This window comes from Solanum tuberosum, unplaced genomic scaffold (genome assembly GCF_000226075.1).
Source record: "Solanum tuberosum cultivar DM 1-3 516 R44 unplaced genomic scaffold, SolTub_3.0 scf00018, whole genome shotgun sequence".
NCBI classification, from domain to species: domain Eukaryota; kingdom Viridiplantae; phylum Streptophyta; class Magnoliopsida; order Solanales; family Solanaceae; genus Solanum; species Solanum tuberosum.
The window spans coordinates 336,947-353,180 of record NW_006238944.1 but is presented as its reverse complement, the minus strand read 5'-3'; the positions used below and the strand labels follow the sequence as shown (position 1 = coordinate 353,180).

The 16,234-nt window shown below is 36.7% G+C and overlaps 1 protein-coding gene and 1 pseudogene across 2 annotated transcripts in view; one reads left to right on the top strand and one right to left on the bottom strand.

Annotated features, from left to right (window-relative positions):
- Nucleotides 1-442: 442 nt before the first annotated feature.
- LOC102593193 (U-box domain-containing protein 4-like) lies at nucleotides 443-3,205 on the bottom strand (annotated as a pseudogene).
- Nucleotides 3,206-5,876: 2,671 nt separating this feature from the next.
- Nucleotides 5,877-16,234, top strand: part of LOC102602216 (uncharacterized) — a 13,566-nt gene continuing 3,208 nt past the window's right edge. Inside the window, exons 1-3 of one of the 2 annotated variants that reach the window (XM_006340397.2) lie at nucleotides 5,877-5,956; nucleotides 6,180-6,406; nucleotides 7,781-7,900. In XM_006340397.2, the coding sequence (XP_006340459.1) occupies nucleotides 6,182-6,406; nucleotides 7,781-7,894 (339 nt within the window). In that variant the 5' untranslated portion in view covers nucleotides 5,877-5,956; nucleotides 6,180-6,181 and the 3' untranslated portion in view covers nucleotides 7,895-7,900. The other variant, XM_006340396.2, reaches the window with a different exon arrangement.

Below are 16,234 nucleotides of genomic sequence, written 5' to 3'. Positions count from 1 at the left end.
AAAAGAGTAGTTCATAATATGGATATTTCTGATAATTTGCAGCAACTATGTTAATAGTGTAAAGCCAATTTGTTTTTCTTTAGAAACTAATGATTAGAGGAAAGTTCATTTGGCTATTTGTTTCAACAATCAAAATATATCGCTACTAAACACTTGTGATTCTGAATAAAATAGCTCATCCAATCTCGCCTCATTCACATACAATGATTTAACTGATGCAATAAGACACTTGTTGCGCGTATAATAAGTTTTTCCACATTCACATACAATGTTATCGGGGGGATGGACTCAACAGACCCTCCATGAATTATTCTTCTATCTCAGATCATAAATAGTAGAATATTTCAATAAGCTGAATCCTCTACATAAATAACTCTAAATGTCAAATTTACACGCATCATTTAATCAGTTACCTTGAGAATAATATGTGTTCACTGTCCAATCATCCCCTCCCTACATTACCAAGCCGTTGGTTTTTGAAGTATCTAAGAAGTAGCTGAGCATGCATATGTATGCGGTTAGAATACGTGGATTAGATTAGAAAGGAAAGTGAGGTTTCTTTAAAATCATCCTACCTTTTCTCTGGCTCTTGGGGTGCCAGACTGTGCCAATGCCACTAACGAAAGTACAACTCCTTCGAGGAGATCAATGTTGCAGAACTTACTACTGTTAGTGCATAATTGCAACAAAGTGGCGGCTACATTCTCCTTACCTCTTGCAAAACCGAGCTCAATAACCTCAACCAAAATAGGAATCCCTCCTTCCTGACCAATTGCTTTTCTTCCCTCGTAAATTATTGCGAGGTTTGATAAAATAGCAACAGCCTTGTCAACCATCCCAGCAGTAGGGTCCATCAACTCTACCAGAAACTTAACAGCACCAGCCTGCACAATGCGAGCCTTGTTTTCATGAAGTATTGACAAGTTAAACAAAGTTGTTGCTGCATCATTCTTTGCCCCTAGGAGTTTCATTTTCCAATAAATCCACAAGAGGTTTGAATGCTCCAGCCCTCCCTATCTTCATCTTGCAATCCTCAATGGATGAAAGGCTAAAAAGTGTAGCAGCAGAGTTTTCTTTAGCCTCACCACTCCCCGTGTGGAGGACTTGAATCAGAGGTTCAATTGCATTAGCATTTCCAATTGAACACCTGCGGTAGTCATTAATTGATAAGTTGAGAAGTGTGGTTACAGCATTTTCCTGTACTTTCATGTCTTCTGAATGAAGTAAGTTGACCAACAAGTTGATGGAACCACAGTTTGCTATTACAACACGATTATCCATATTGTGCTTGGCAAGTAACCGGAGTTCAGCTGTCACATCTCTTTCCACATCAATGGAATTGCTATTCAAATCCTGAATCAGCTTCCTAACTTGCTCCTCAAGTTCCAAAGGATCAGCCTTTCTTTCAACAACAGCAGAAGAAACTATTATAGGAAACCTCTGAAAAGGTCTATGCAAGATGGATTGATTTTGAACTCTTGTCTCCAGCATGGATTGGAATTTCATCTCCTTTCGTAGAACAGATAATGGAGCAGCAGGTTGGGATTCTGATACATCATCTGCTGACCTTGAGAATACTATATTTCCGTTGCCAGGAATTGTTGGTGAAAAGTTTGAATTAGATAGTGTGCTGGATGCCGAGGTGGTTCGATTATGACCTATAAGCGAGTGTGAGTTTGTCTCTCCAGAGTTGCCCATTCGTTCTTCAGAACTCTTAATCGATATCTTTTCAACATCCAGACCAGGCATATTATTAGCAACTCCAGGTAAAGAATCATCCAACGAGGAATGGGGATGGGATGGAGAAGATCCTTCTCTTTGGTTTATACTTGATGAAATCAAACTCTTCCTTGGAGACGTTAAAGATAGCAGAATCGGGCAATGAAGAGACCTTTGTTTGAAGGGTATATCATTATGTCTTATGTAATTTTACTTTGATGACCAGCAAGTTTGAACAAAAGAATTAAAATCCGTGTCAATATTGTTCACCTCTAACACTACCTTAAAACTGTATAAGCAAATTATGTGAACTTCCTTGCTTTAGATTTCTTTTATTTTTCTGATAATCTTCTTAGAAAAGTACCAATTCTTAGGTCGTTTGGAAATTTCCAAGTCCTTGTACGAGTCCTTTTTTTATTTTTCATTTGCTTTTTATGTCCACACATTAGACTGCTGATTAATCTAGTTTTTGGCCGCGTGAGATGTATTAAAGGCGAAAACACCAAGCTTTTGATGGAGTGTACCTCCAAATGTCCTTTTTCTTGCACCTAAAAGTATTAATATTGTAAAAATTTCAATGGAAGTTACTTAACACTCAAATTCCTTTCACTTCGAATTTTCATATTGGAATAAGTTAATTATGAATTTTATTATCAAAAGAAGAAGGAAAGTGAAAAAGTCAAGCAAGGTCTGCTATTATCTTCATATCACATCATCAACAAAAATTCCAAGTTCACAAAATGTCAAATTTACTGCTTTTCTAGTCCAAACACATGACAAGCCATCAAAACACAAAATAATACTTTCTTCATCCCCAAAAAAAAAATAGTGGTTCACAATTTGGATTTTTCTGAAAATTTGCAGCAAGTGTGTTAACAGTGTAAACACAATTTTATTTTTCTTTTGGAACTAATGATTAGAGGAAAGTTCATTTGGCTATTTGTTTCAGCAATCAAAATATATCACTACTAAACTCTTTCGATTCTAAATAAAATATCTCATCCAATCCCACCTCCATTCACATACAACGTTTATAAGTGATGCAATTAGACACTTGTTACATGTATAATAAGCTTGTCACATTCACTTACAATGTTATCGGGGGATGGACCCATGAAAGCCTCGGTAAAATCGTTCTTCTATCTCAGCTCACAAATATTACAATATTTCAATAAGTTGAATCCTCTACATAAATAACTCTGAATATCAAATTTGCATGCATCATTTAATCAGTTACCTTGAGAAAAATATGTTTTCACTGTCCAGTGTATAAATCATCCCCTCCTTGTATTACCATGCCATTGGTTTCTGAAATAGCTAAGAAGTACACGAGCCTGCATATGTGTGCTGTTAGAATAATTGAGTCAGAATAGAAAGGAATCTGTGAGGTTTCTGCAAACTCATCCTACCTTTTATCTGGCTCTTTTAGTGTGCCAGACTGTGACAATGCCACTAACGGCAGTACAACTCCTTCCTGGAGAACCATGTTGCAGAACCTACTATTGTTAGTGCATAATTGCAACAAAGTGGCTGCTGCATTCTCCTTACCTCTTGCAGAACCAAGCTCAACAACCTCAACAAGAACAGGAATCCCTCCTTCCTGATCAATTGCTTTTCTTCCCTCGTGAATGGTTGCTATGCCTTCTATTTCCTTATTTAGATTGATGTTGAACTAGTTATTCATTTAAATATGTTTCAGCCTCCGCTTCAGTTTTCACATGACTTTCCAAGATATGCTATGCCGGGTTGGGATCACTTGTGGTTCTATGTACAGTGTCTCCGCTTGGGAGTAGACCTGGTCATGAAAAACTTGATATCAGAGTCCTAGGTTAAAGTGTCCTGGGATGTTTGAAAATTCGCATCTAGCAGAGCCATTTTTATGAGTGTGAAGCGAGCTACACTAATAAAGAGGAGACAACAGGATGTTTAGGAAATATTTCCCTTTTTTCATATTCTTGTTTGCGTGATAAACCTTAACTCTATTTACCTCTTCTAATTTGTTCTTGTGTGTATTTTCAGATCATGCATCTACAAAGAGCCATTGGTCGTACGATGCAAACCAGAAGCAGAGGACGTCCCGCTAGGAAGGATGAAAACCCTCAGGTACTGCAAGTTCCCGTTGGACCAAGAGGTCCAAATGCACCTGTTGTGCAGCCACCTCAGGCTGATGTTACTAATGTTGAGTTTCGCAACGCCATCCATATGTTGGCTCAGGCTATGATAACTCATGTTGACCGTCAAGAAGCAGCCCCTGCGGGCTCCTCGGGTGTTCCTGACACTTCCAGGATTCATGAATTTTTTAGGATGAATCTATTTAGTTCACAAGGTCAAAGTTGAATGAGGATCCATATAGTTTTGGTGATGAGATTCTAAAGATATTCCAGATGATGCATGTTGGTGATGCAGAGAGTGTTGAGTTGGTTTCGTAGCAGCTTAAGGATGTTGCAAGGATATGGTATGATCAGCGGAAGAAGAATAAGGGTGAGAATGCACCACTCCTATGTTGGAGAGTGTTTGAAGATACCTTCATGGGGCGTTTCTTTCCTCTAGAGTTAAGGGAGGCAAAGGTAAGAGAGTTCCTCAACCTGAAGTAGGATTCTATAAGTGTACAAGAGTATAGCCTTAAGTTCACTTAATTGTCACTCTATGCTCCGAAGATGGTAGTTGAAATGAGGAGCACGATGAGCTTGTTTGTATCGAGATTCTTGTAACTTTCGAGCAAGGGAGATAAGACAATGATGTTGATTTCAGATATGGATATAGCCAGACTAATGATCCATGTGTAGTAGGTTGAGGAGGATAAGTTGAAGGATAGGGAATAGTTTTGAAATAAGAGGGCCAAAACATCAATCCATGCGTCCAGCCAACAGAAGACTGAAAATGGGAATCAATCATCTTTTCAGTGGAGGTCATCTCGATCAGCTCCGTCTTTAGTTAGTTCACTTGCACCCAAACCTTGGAATGATCAGAGGGGGAGGGAGTTTGGCTCTCACAGGTTAGTGTTGCCTATGGATATACTCCTTACTCGGGATGCAGTAAGTGTGGAAAGAATCATCCCAGTGAATGAGTTTATGGTAAGGATGGGTTCTACAAGTATGGTTAGGTAGGTCATATACTTAAGAATTGCCCCTCTAAAAGACAAGGAGCTGTAAAGTTTGGTTTCAGTCCTAAGCAACTCTTAGAACCCTTTTTTGTTTCTACTCCCATTGGAGAGTCAGTTATGGCTCTACAAATATACAAGATTTGCACTATTTCAGTCCTTCGTAAAGATACCACATCTGATCTGGTAGAGTAAAATATGGTAGACTTCGATATTATTATAGGCATGGACTAGTTACATTCTTGCTATGCCTTAGTTGACTACAGAACTAGCGTTGTAAAGTTTCATTTTCCTAACGAGTCAGTCTTAGAGTGGAAGGATAGTTCTACCGTGCTTAAGGGTCTTTTCATTTCATATCTTAAAGGCCGAAAGGATGATCTCTACGGGTTATCGCGACCATCTAGCTTGGGTTAAGGATTCTAATCTTGAAAGCCCGTCCCTTCCGTCAGTTCCTGGAGTATGTGAGTTTCCTAAAGTCTTTTTCGATGATCTTTCCAGTGTACCCCTTCTGACAGGGAGATAGACTTTGAGATAGACACTCTTTCTAATACGTAGAGATGGCTCCAGGCCTCCAGCCCAGTGGCAGAGCTAGGATTTTTAATTAGGGGTTCAAAATCTGAAGAAGTAAACAGACAACTAATAGAAGAGGGTTCAACATTTACTATAAATAGTAATATTTTCCGCTGAAGGGGGTTCAGATAAACCCCCTAATAGTATGTTAGCTCTGCCCCTACTCCAGCCGAGTTAAAAGAGTTGAAATATGGTTCCCCATGGGATGCCCTAGTCCTTTTTGCACGTAAGAATATATGGTTCTCTCCAAATGTGTATCGACCATTGCCAGTTGAATAAAGTCACCATTAAGAATAATTATCCCCTTCCCATAATTAATGACTTGTTCGACCAACTTCAGGAGCCAGTTGTTTCTCTAAGATTGATCAGATGCAGAAAGTCAAACCAAATATTATGAATTTTTAAAAATGTACACTTAAAACAAACTAAACTCAAATAAAATTAATTTATTTTAATCCATTTGGTTAAATTTTTAATTTGAATCTATTTTTACTGTCCTTTTTAATTTTGGGCTTCGCCAATACTATTCCAACTGCTCCTTGAGGCAAAACATCCAACGAGTCAAATGTAAGTTTTCTCTTCGAATTCGATTTGAATTAGCATTTTTATCAAAAATGAGGCTAACAATCTTCTAAACCCTTTTGTGCTAAAAATCTTCGAAATTTATCCAAAAAATTCGATCTTTTCTTCCTTTTTTGGCCCAATATTCTATATCCCAATGTTTGTATTATTATTTTTTAGAGTAGTGGTCAAATTTCTAAGGTCAGATAGTTATTTGGGGATTTTGCAGAAATGGGTTCTTTTGAAGGTATAAGAATGGTGTATAGAAATCTACTAAAAGCAGTGGAAAAGCATATAGGGAAGGAAGAACACAAGGTTCATTTCACTGACTTCATAAGGGAAGAGTTCAGGAAGAACAGAAATCTTGAATACCCAAAAGACTCTTCTTTTATCCAACAAAGAATTAACCTTGCTCAAAATTACACTTACCTTCTCAACAGTGTCCACCATCATAAGGTTAGTTTCACTTCTCTAGTTATTTACAATTTTCATTGCACTGTGTTTTTTGCGTTGTAAATACTTTGATTTGCTGCACTTGAGCTGGCCTTGAGGTAGGGGTAAGGTCTGCGTACACTCTACCCTCCTCAGACCCCACTTGTGGGATTACACTGGGTATGTTGTTGCGGTTTTTGCGTTGTACTAGCCACTTTTTGTTTAGAATGTACATCAGGTTATAATTATCCTAAACTGTGTGAAGCAAGGGTGTAGGATTGAATTGTTTACATGTCTACGCTTTATATGGGTAAAGAATGTATCATAACATTTCATTGCTAACTATGTTATCCCATGACAATGAAAAGCTGCTTATATGAAGGTGATGTGATGTGATGTGAACTCTTTATCGAGGTAAGTGTTGTTAAGGAAGTGCTCATGAGTTTGATATTGTGGCATCATATTGATACCATCAGAAAAATATCAATAGGGTCAACTCCGTCAATATATCAGCAGAGTATACAATATTTTTTTGTTTACAGTAAAAGGATCAACTGAAAAGTAATGGTATTACTATTTGTGAAACTTTGTATAATATAGGGGGATTACATGATAAGTTTAGTAGTAGGTAAACAATCCCTAATTGGATCATAATGTAGAGGTCTTTACTGTTTTAAGTGATAAAAAATAGGAGGGCCAAGAAAAATATTTCATTATGTTTTTCTTCTTTTTTCAAAAAGAGGGCTTTCTTGCTTAAGTTTGATTATAAGACGTTGTAATCCAGTTGGGTCATTTTTTAAGACAACTGTCTCACAACGTCAATATCTTATCAACACGGATAGAGTTTTCTATGCCTCAAAAATGCAGATTTTTTTTTCATATTCCTTTCTAGATTAGTCATGGGCAAAATCCTAACACTTGTCATGTACCAAACATTTTGACTTTGAATTTGAAATGAATTCTGTTTTCTGATTAATGCTGCATATTCATTCACATCACTGAAGTTGGGGTTTTTTAATCGAGCTTATGTATATATTTTGGTTTTGTCCTTTGTTAACTATTAGTTGACCATAAAGTTGAAACGAATTAAAGGGAGTCATAGGGATATTCAGTGGCGGATCACAGATTTTCACTAAGGGGGTTTGAAAATTAAACATATTAGTGCTTTGAATTTGAACTTGGAACCTCAAAGTAAATTTTAAACCATCTAAACCACAGACTCAACCTATAGTCTTGTGTTTAGGGGATTCAAAATCTGTATATATACACTAAAAAATTAAAAAAACACCTTGTATATACATTGTAATGTTTTGCCGAGGGAGTTCGGGTGAACACCCTCGCCCCTGGGGATATTACTATTGCTGTTTACAAATCCAGTGGCTTTCTTTGTTTATGCAGGACCTATTATTTTCTTACAACATTGCAGTGGATAGATCCAATGAGATGAAGAAAGTGCTGGGTAAATCTGCTGCAAGTGTGGGTCTCCGCCTTCCTGATGTTTATCAGTCTTGAAAGTTGGTAGGTTTTCACTGTTTCCTTTTCCATATACTTGTCTATGTGAAACTGGGGTAAATGATGAATTTATGCTATGAAGTTTGTATATTCCTTTCTAAAGCATATCTGTGCATGTGCTTCTGGGCTATGTTGAGGTTCATCCCTTGCTTTTTATTTCTTAGAAAAGAGGGGATGGGGTGGGGGAATCTGGGATGACAAATCCAATACCTGCTCAAGACTAAATTTGAGTCGGCATATTATGCATGTTATATGGAATTAAAGAAAGGGGTTGTTGAAATTAAGGTCTATTAGCCTACTCAATGTTTGTAAAATCATTGATAAGCTATTGACTGAAAGCTTAAAGGTAATCAACAAACTGATCTAGAAATCAAAATGCATTTATTAAGGGAAGAACTTTGGGGACAAGTAGATCAGGTGGATCACTACTTGCATTTCTACAGTTAGCTTCTCAGTATTGATAAATAGGAATTCAGAAGGATTCGTCAAATCACAAAAGGGATTGGGGAAAGGAGATCCTTTATCTCTATATTTATTTGTTATGGTTATCAAAATTCTAAGTAAGATGCTCAAAAGAGAAAAAAGATTGGGGTGGATCAGTGGTTTTAAGATTGAAGGAAATGGTGACAAAAAGGTGGTTGTCTGTCGTTATTTATATGTTGATCAGGGGCGGACCTATGTGTAAGGGAGGGGGTGCCACGGCACCCAGTGAACTCGGTTGAAGCTTCGTATGTATATGTGTATATATATGATATATACGATATATATTAAATTTGCCACCCCCAGTAACAAGTATGTGCATGGTGCCAGTGGTGAGAGGTCAAGTTTTCGGCTTCATTGTTGCGGGTTCGATCCTAGAATTGCACAGTTTTATGTAAAATTTTATGCTCCATTTTCCGTTTCTTTTGCCAAAAAGGCTCTATCAACTGGTATCAAGTTGTAAAAGTAATAAACTTGATTTTTGCCAACAATTTTTTTGTTGTAATTTTTAGTGATTTTTTTCTTCCTTTCTATTTTAAGCATAAAATATTAAGTACTTTCTTTGTTTGAAATTTATGTGATACGCTTTCTTTTTAGTCTATTCCCAAAAATGTTATCTTTTTATTATTAAAAATAATTTAGCTTTAAATTGTTATTTTTACCTTAATGAAATAATTTATAGTCACACAAATATTTAAAATTTATTTTAGACGATAAATTTCGAAGGTTATAATTAGGATGGGGGAGTAGTATTTTCCTTCTTTCAACTAATTCTTTCTAGCTCCTCTATTTCGTTCAAATTTCAGAAACTCGATAATGAGTTTCTCTTACTCTTTGTTTTATTATTTAAATCATTTGGATGCATATGAAAAAATAATTTGGATTATGATAATTTAAATCTTTAGGTTTTAATTTATAAATAAAATACATGTTATAATAAATGATAACATAAAAATCATACCGAAATCACATTTGATTTTTGTTTGGCCTTTTTAGATTGTCAGTTGGTGTGAACCAATACTTCGTCTCTGTTATTGAAATTATGTATGTGAAATTCTTCGACCTTTTTATATTTAGTTTGTTACCTAGAACGTGAAGTATTTATAAATATAAATAATTATATCATCAGTAAGTGTTTTTAGAATAAGAAAACTTGCCGAGTGCAATTATAAATGAATGATATATTTATTTATTTATTTTATATTATACTAATATTATTGGGAAAAATATTTTTAATTTGTACAAATTATCATAGTTTTTTTTGTTGGATTTATTTATCGTCATAAACTGAAAGGATGAATAACTGAACAAATTTGTCCCAAGTCGCTATTTACAAGGCCAAAAATAGGTTAGTATTTGATCAATTTGATGAACATAACAATATGGCACCCATAGTCTCCAAATCCTGGATCCGCCTCTGATGTTGATGACACATTGTTATTGTGTGAGGCAAAGAAGGAACAATTTCTTCATCATAGGGGGATTTTATTAGCCTTTGAAGCAGTCACAGACCTGAAAATTAACCTTTCTAAGAGCAGCCTATTCAGTATTGATGCTGATAGCAATATTGAAGAGTTGGCTGATATTATGGGATGTAAGGTTGCAGAATTCCTTACTGTATATTTATCCTACCTTATCAAAAAAGAAAGTTATATGTATTCTTGACACACCTGAGAATGATAATTGAAGGTTTTTTCTCCTATGTTTCAAATCATCCTTTGTTGGTCTCTCTTGCTCTCCTTTTGCTGCAAAAATCCCAGATCTTGCAGTAAGTCGACGGCATAATCAGTTGAAAAGCACTATCTTCATGAATCATGAAGCACATTTATTGTGGTACACTAAGAAAGTCAGTTGTGGGTTTCGCTTATCTCATATTCATACTTGTAGCAGATTTCTCACTTAATCAACCTTTATCTGAATTATCGGCACTAGCCCTTCATTTTTGAAACTGTCCTTCTAATCTAATTTGTGGATTTGGCTTCTAATTGAAGTTCTATAACTCTTTCAAGTGGACATTTATGGTGCTGATAGTAAACTGTTCACTGTTGGATTAGAAAACAACACAACTATTTCCTAAAACAAAAAATAGATTGTTTTCATTTCCTGTTTCCAACACACAATAAGACATGTTTGCTCCATTACTATAGTTTGGAATATGTGGTGGTATATAAGTGTGGGATATAACTTTTGCTGAGCATCAGCCTAATGCATTATAGAATAGGTCACTGATATTCTTCTAGAGATTAAAAGTTGAAGTTCAGGATCTAATACTGAAATGTTCTGCCCTATTTCCCGATGGGAAATGTTCTTTCCAAGAAATATAATATTACTGCTCAGCCAACGGCCATATTATACTACTTGGACCACCTATCCGTGCCAAATATTTTGTTGAGCAGCTTGATAAACACATTTTAGCAGAACACCTTCTAGAAGTTTTAAAACGTTGCGGTCTTTGTGCCTTCTATCTGTCATTTTACCATCCTGTAGCCATGCCTTTATCTTTAAACATATAGGTTAACTTACTGCATTTTCCGCCAGTTCTGTATTCTGGTATTGATGCTTCAATTGACTGTGTTTAGCTTCAAAACCACATGAACGAGATTGCTTCCTCTCTAAGTAATAAAACATAAACTATGCTTTGGATATTTGCAGTGTTGTCAAAGTCGCGTTTTAAGCGCACTTAAGCCCTGAAGTGAGGCTCAAAACGTGTTGAGCGCCTATCCTCGCTTTATGTGCGCTTTAGTGTCATCATTAAGGTTCTAAGGCAAAAAATTTCCTTGCCAATGAGCCTCTTCTGAAAAAGTGACACTAAACAATTGATATTTAACTTTATCATAATGTTTTATTAATTTCTTTGGTCATATATTTGTCATACATGTTTATAATTATTAGTCTTGGACTAAACAAATATATTTGAATTTTTTGTCCCTCTGCGCTTTTTTAATTAAAGCCCACGTTTTATTTGCAGTTTGCTCTTAAAGCTCCAATGGACCTTAGAGCTGTTTTGCTGGAACCTAAAAATGAATTTTGCTGATTGAGCTAATACCTAATTTAACACTTGATTTTTTTTTCGGGGGTGGGGGTGGGGGTGGGGCAGCAATGTCAAACCCAAGACTTAAGACAAGTGAGTTTGACATTTACGGTGGCTCCCTAATTTTTCCTTGTGATTTTTCTAAAAAGACATTGTTTACTGTCAATCTTTAATAGCTTGGAGACAAGCCGCTGCTGCTATTGTGTTTTATTAACAAAATAATTTACAGGAATATCCATCCTATTTTATTTTTAATAAGCTATATCCAAAAATTTAACTTCGAAATGGTGTCATTTGGTTGTTATTATTCTTCTCTTAATCTTCATTTGATTATAGCATGATAGCATCTGTTGACTAAGGCAATGTTTCTTCTGTTGAGATTGTCCTGGGTCCATCTATTTCATTTGAAGCAATCCAGATGAAGCAAGAGACCTTTGAAGGTGTTTCGATTTGCCAGACATACTTCCAAGGCCCAGGCAAGGCCACTTGTCAAGCATATCATTTTGATAGCACATGAGATTGTAGCTGTCCTTCACTCTGAACTGCCCTTCTTTGGAATCCCTCCATACCATTTTGTCTTGTTGCTGTATTTCAATTGTGTGGTGTTCCAGAGTGGATAACAAAGTGAGGAGGTCATGGAGTTCCCAATCAAAAAGGTTCCTTCTGAGTAGAGGGGTCCAAGAGTTATTGTCTCTGTATTGTTTGACAGATGACTCTTAGTTGTTTGCTATCAGGAATAGTCCAGAGGCTTTAAAAGCATTTTGTTGCCAAGCCGTTTATCCTGCTAGAATTTAACTTGAAATCCATTGCCGACATTATCGTCCCAAGTCGCTATTTACAAGGCCAAAAATAGGTTAGTATTTGATCAATTTGATGAACATAACAATATGGCACCCATAGTCTCCAAATCCTGGATCCGCCTCTGATGTTGATGACACATTGTTATTGTGTGAGGCAAAGAAGGAACAATTTCTTCATCATAGGGGGATTTTATTAGCCTTTGAAGCAGTCACAGACCTGAAAATTAACCTTTCTAAGAGCAGCCTATTCAGTATTGATGCTGATAGCAATATTGAAGAGTTGGCTGATATTATGGGATGTAAGGTTGCAGAATTCCTTACTGTATATTTATCCTACCTTATCAAAAAAGAAAGTTATATGTATTCTTGACACACCTGAGAATGATAATTGAAGGTTTTTTCTCCTATGTTTCAAATCATCCTTTGTTGGTCTCTCTTGCTCTCCTTTTGCTGCAAAAATCCCAGATCTTGCAGTAAGTCGACGGCATAATCAGTTGAAAAGCACTATCTTCATGAATCATGAAGCACATTTATTGTGGTACACTAAGAAAGTCAGTTGTGGGTTTCGCTTATCTCATATTCATACTTGTAGCAGATTTCTCACTTAATCAACCTTTATCTGAATTATCGGCACTAGCCCTTCATTTTTGAAACTGTCCTTCTAATCTAATTTGTGGATTTGGCTTCTAATTGAAGTTCTATAACTCTTTCAAGTGGACATTTATGGTGCTGATAGTAAACTGTTCACTGTTGGATTAGAAAACAACACAACTATTTCCTAAAACAAAAAATAGATTGTTTTCATTTCCTGTTTCCAACACACAATAAGACATGTTTGCTCCATTACTATAGTTTGGAATATGTGGTGGTATATAAGTGTGGGATATAACTTTTGCTGAGCATCAGCCTAATGCATTATAGAATAGGTCACTGATATTCTTCTAGAGATTAAAAGTTGAAGTTCAGGATCTAATACTGAAATGTTCTGCCCTATTTCCCGATGGGAAATGTTCTTTCCAAGAAATATAATATTACTGCTCAGCCAACGGCCATATTATACTACTTGGACCACCTATCCGTGCCAAATATTTTGTTGAGCAGCTTGATAAACACATTTTAGCAGAACACCTTCTAGAAGTTTTAAAACGTTGCGGTCTTTGTGCCTTCTATCTGTCATTTTACCATCCTGTAGCCATGCCTTTATCTTTAAACATATAGGTTAACTTACTGCATTTTCCGCCAGTTCTGTATTCTGGTATTGATGCTTCAATTGACTGTGTTTAGCTTCAAAACCACATGAACGAGATTGCTTCCTCTCTAAGTAATAAAACATAAACTATGCTTTGGATATTTGCAGTGTTGTCAAAGTCGCGTTTTAAGCGCACTTAAGCCCTGAAGTGAGGCTCAAAACGTGTTGAGCGCCTATCCTCGCTTTATGTGCGCTTTAGTGTCATCATTAAGGTTCTAAGGCAAAAAATTTCCTTGCCAATGAGCCTCTTCTGAAAAAGTGACACTAAACAATTGATATTTAACTTTATCATAATGTTTTATTAATTTCTTTGGTCATATATTTGTCATACATGTTTATAATTATTAGTCTTGGACTAAACAAATATATTTGAATTTTTTGTCCCTCTGCGCTTTTTTAATTAAAGCCCACGTTTTATTTGCAGTTTGCTCTTAAAGCTCCAATGGACCTTAGAGCTGTTTTGCTGGAACCTAAAAATGAATTTTGCTGATTGAGCTAATACCTAATTTAACACTTGATTTTTTTTTCGGGGGTGGGGGTGGGGGTGGGGCAGCAATGTCAAACCCAAGACTTAAGACAAGTGAGTTTGACATTTACGGTGGCTCCCTAATTTTTCCTTGTGATTTTTCTAAAAAGACATTGTTTACTGTCAATCTTTAATAGCTTGGAGACAAGCCGCTGCTGCTATTGTGTTTTATTAACAAAATAATTTACAGGAATATCCATCCTATTTTATTTTTAATAAGCTATATCCAAAAATTTAACTTCGAAATGGTGTCATTTGGTTGTTATTATTCTTCTCTTAATCTTCATTTGATTATAGCATGATAGCATCTGTTGACTAAGGCAATGTTTCTTCTGTTGAGATTGTCCTGGGTCCATCTATTTCATTTGAAGCAATCCAGATGAAGCAAGAGACCTTTGAAGGTGTTTCGATTTGCCAGACATACTTCCAAGGCCCAGGCAAGGCCACTTGTCAAGCATATCATTTTGATAGCACATGAGATTGTAGCTGTCCTTCACTCTGAACTGCCCTTCTTTGGAATCCCTCCATACCATTTTGTCTTGTTGCTGTATTTCAATTGTGTGGTGTTCCAGAGTGGATAACAAAGTGAGGAGGTCATGGAGTTCCCAATCAAAAAGGTTCCTTCTGAGTAGAGGGGTCCAAGAGTTATTGTCTCTGTATTGTTTGACAGATGACTCTTAGTTGTTTGCTATCAGGAATAGTCCAGAGGCTTTAAAAGCATTTTGTTGCCAAGCCGTTTATCCTGCTAGAATTTAACTTGAAATCCATTGCCGACATTATAGGAGATATTCTCAAAGAAGTTTGCTTGGTGGCTACTAATGTGCTTCCAAATGCCAACTCCATGAGTTCACGAGCCTGTTTTAGAACACCAGTGATTGTGGGTTATAAAATTGTCATCAATTTCTGTCCTCCATAGTGCTATCTCCATAACCATTCACTAGCATCTCTTGTTGTATAGTCTCAAATTTCTGCTTCCAAGGCCCCCTTGTGATTTTGACTGAGTGACTTTGACCTACTTTACCAATGAGAACTTGTGAGTCTGACTATTACCCTCCCATAAAAAATTCCTCCTTAATTTCTCTAGTTGCTCAACACTGAACTAGTCAACTAGGCATAGGGTACACTGATATGAAGTATGTGGGAATGCTATCAAGGATACTGTTGATTAGTGTGAGCTCGCCACCCATAGAAAGATACAGTAATTGCCAAGTTGCCAACTCGTTTCAACCGTTTATGTGATACCATTCCAAACTCTAGGGGATTTGAATTTTGCACCCAAAGGAAAACCAAGATAGCTAGTAGGGAATGAACAAGTTTTGCAAACATAAAATCACTGCCATATCTTCAAGGTTCTGAATCTCATTTACTGGGTTAATTTTGCTTTTTAGCATGGTGATGTGTAGTCCTGACAAGGCTTAAAAAATCAGTAAAGTGAGGCGGAGGTGAGTGACTTGAGACCTCCCTGCATTACAGAATATTAATGTATCATCTGCATAAATCAGATGTATGGCGGTGGTAGAACTAGTGGGGTTCCTTCCAACCTGAAAACCTTGTATCTATGTAGTTCTTTAGCCCTATCCATCTGCTGGGTCAGGCCCTCCCATAGCCCGTATGATAGGAAAGGGAGATGGGATCACTCTGCCTGAGGCCTTTTTGGTGAAAAGAAGCAACAAAGCTTCTATTGATCAATATTTAATAATTGACTGTTGAGATGCAGAACTGGACCACCTTAGCTATCTATCTCCAAAATCCATCTTCTTTAGCATGTTAATTGGAAAGGACCAGTTCAACTGATCAAATGTTTTCTCAATATCAAGTTTGTACAGGATGCTTGTTTCTCCACTTCTGATTTTCCAACTCAGAACCTCATTGACTATTACAGAGGTATCTATGGTCTGTGTGCCCTTTATGAATGCACTTTGTTGGTCAGAAATTAGTTTGTTAACAACCCTCTTTAATTTTTCTGCTAACACCTTAGCTGCTATATCGCAAACACCTTATTAGGTGGGTAGGTCTGTAGTCCCTTAGCTCTATTGCACCCTTCTTTTTTGGGATGCGTGCAATGAAAAAGGCATTGCAATATCTTACCATCTGACCATGTTGATGAAAATAATGTAAGGCCGCCATAATGTCTGACTTAGGGAACTCCCAGGATTTCTGAAAGAAAGGAGTCTACCCATCTGGGCCAAGGACCTTACTAGCGGCACCATACTTTAATATGCTCCCCCCCCCGCCCCCCACCCCCCAGAGACCA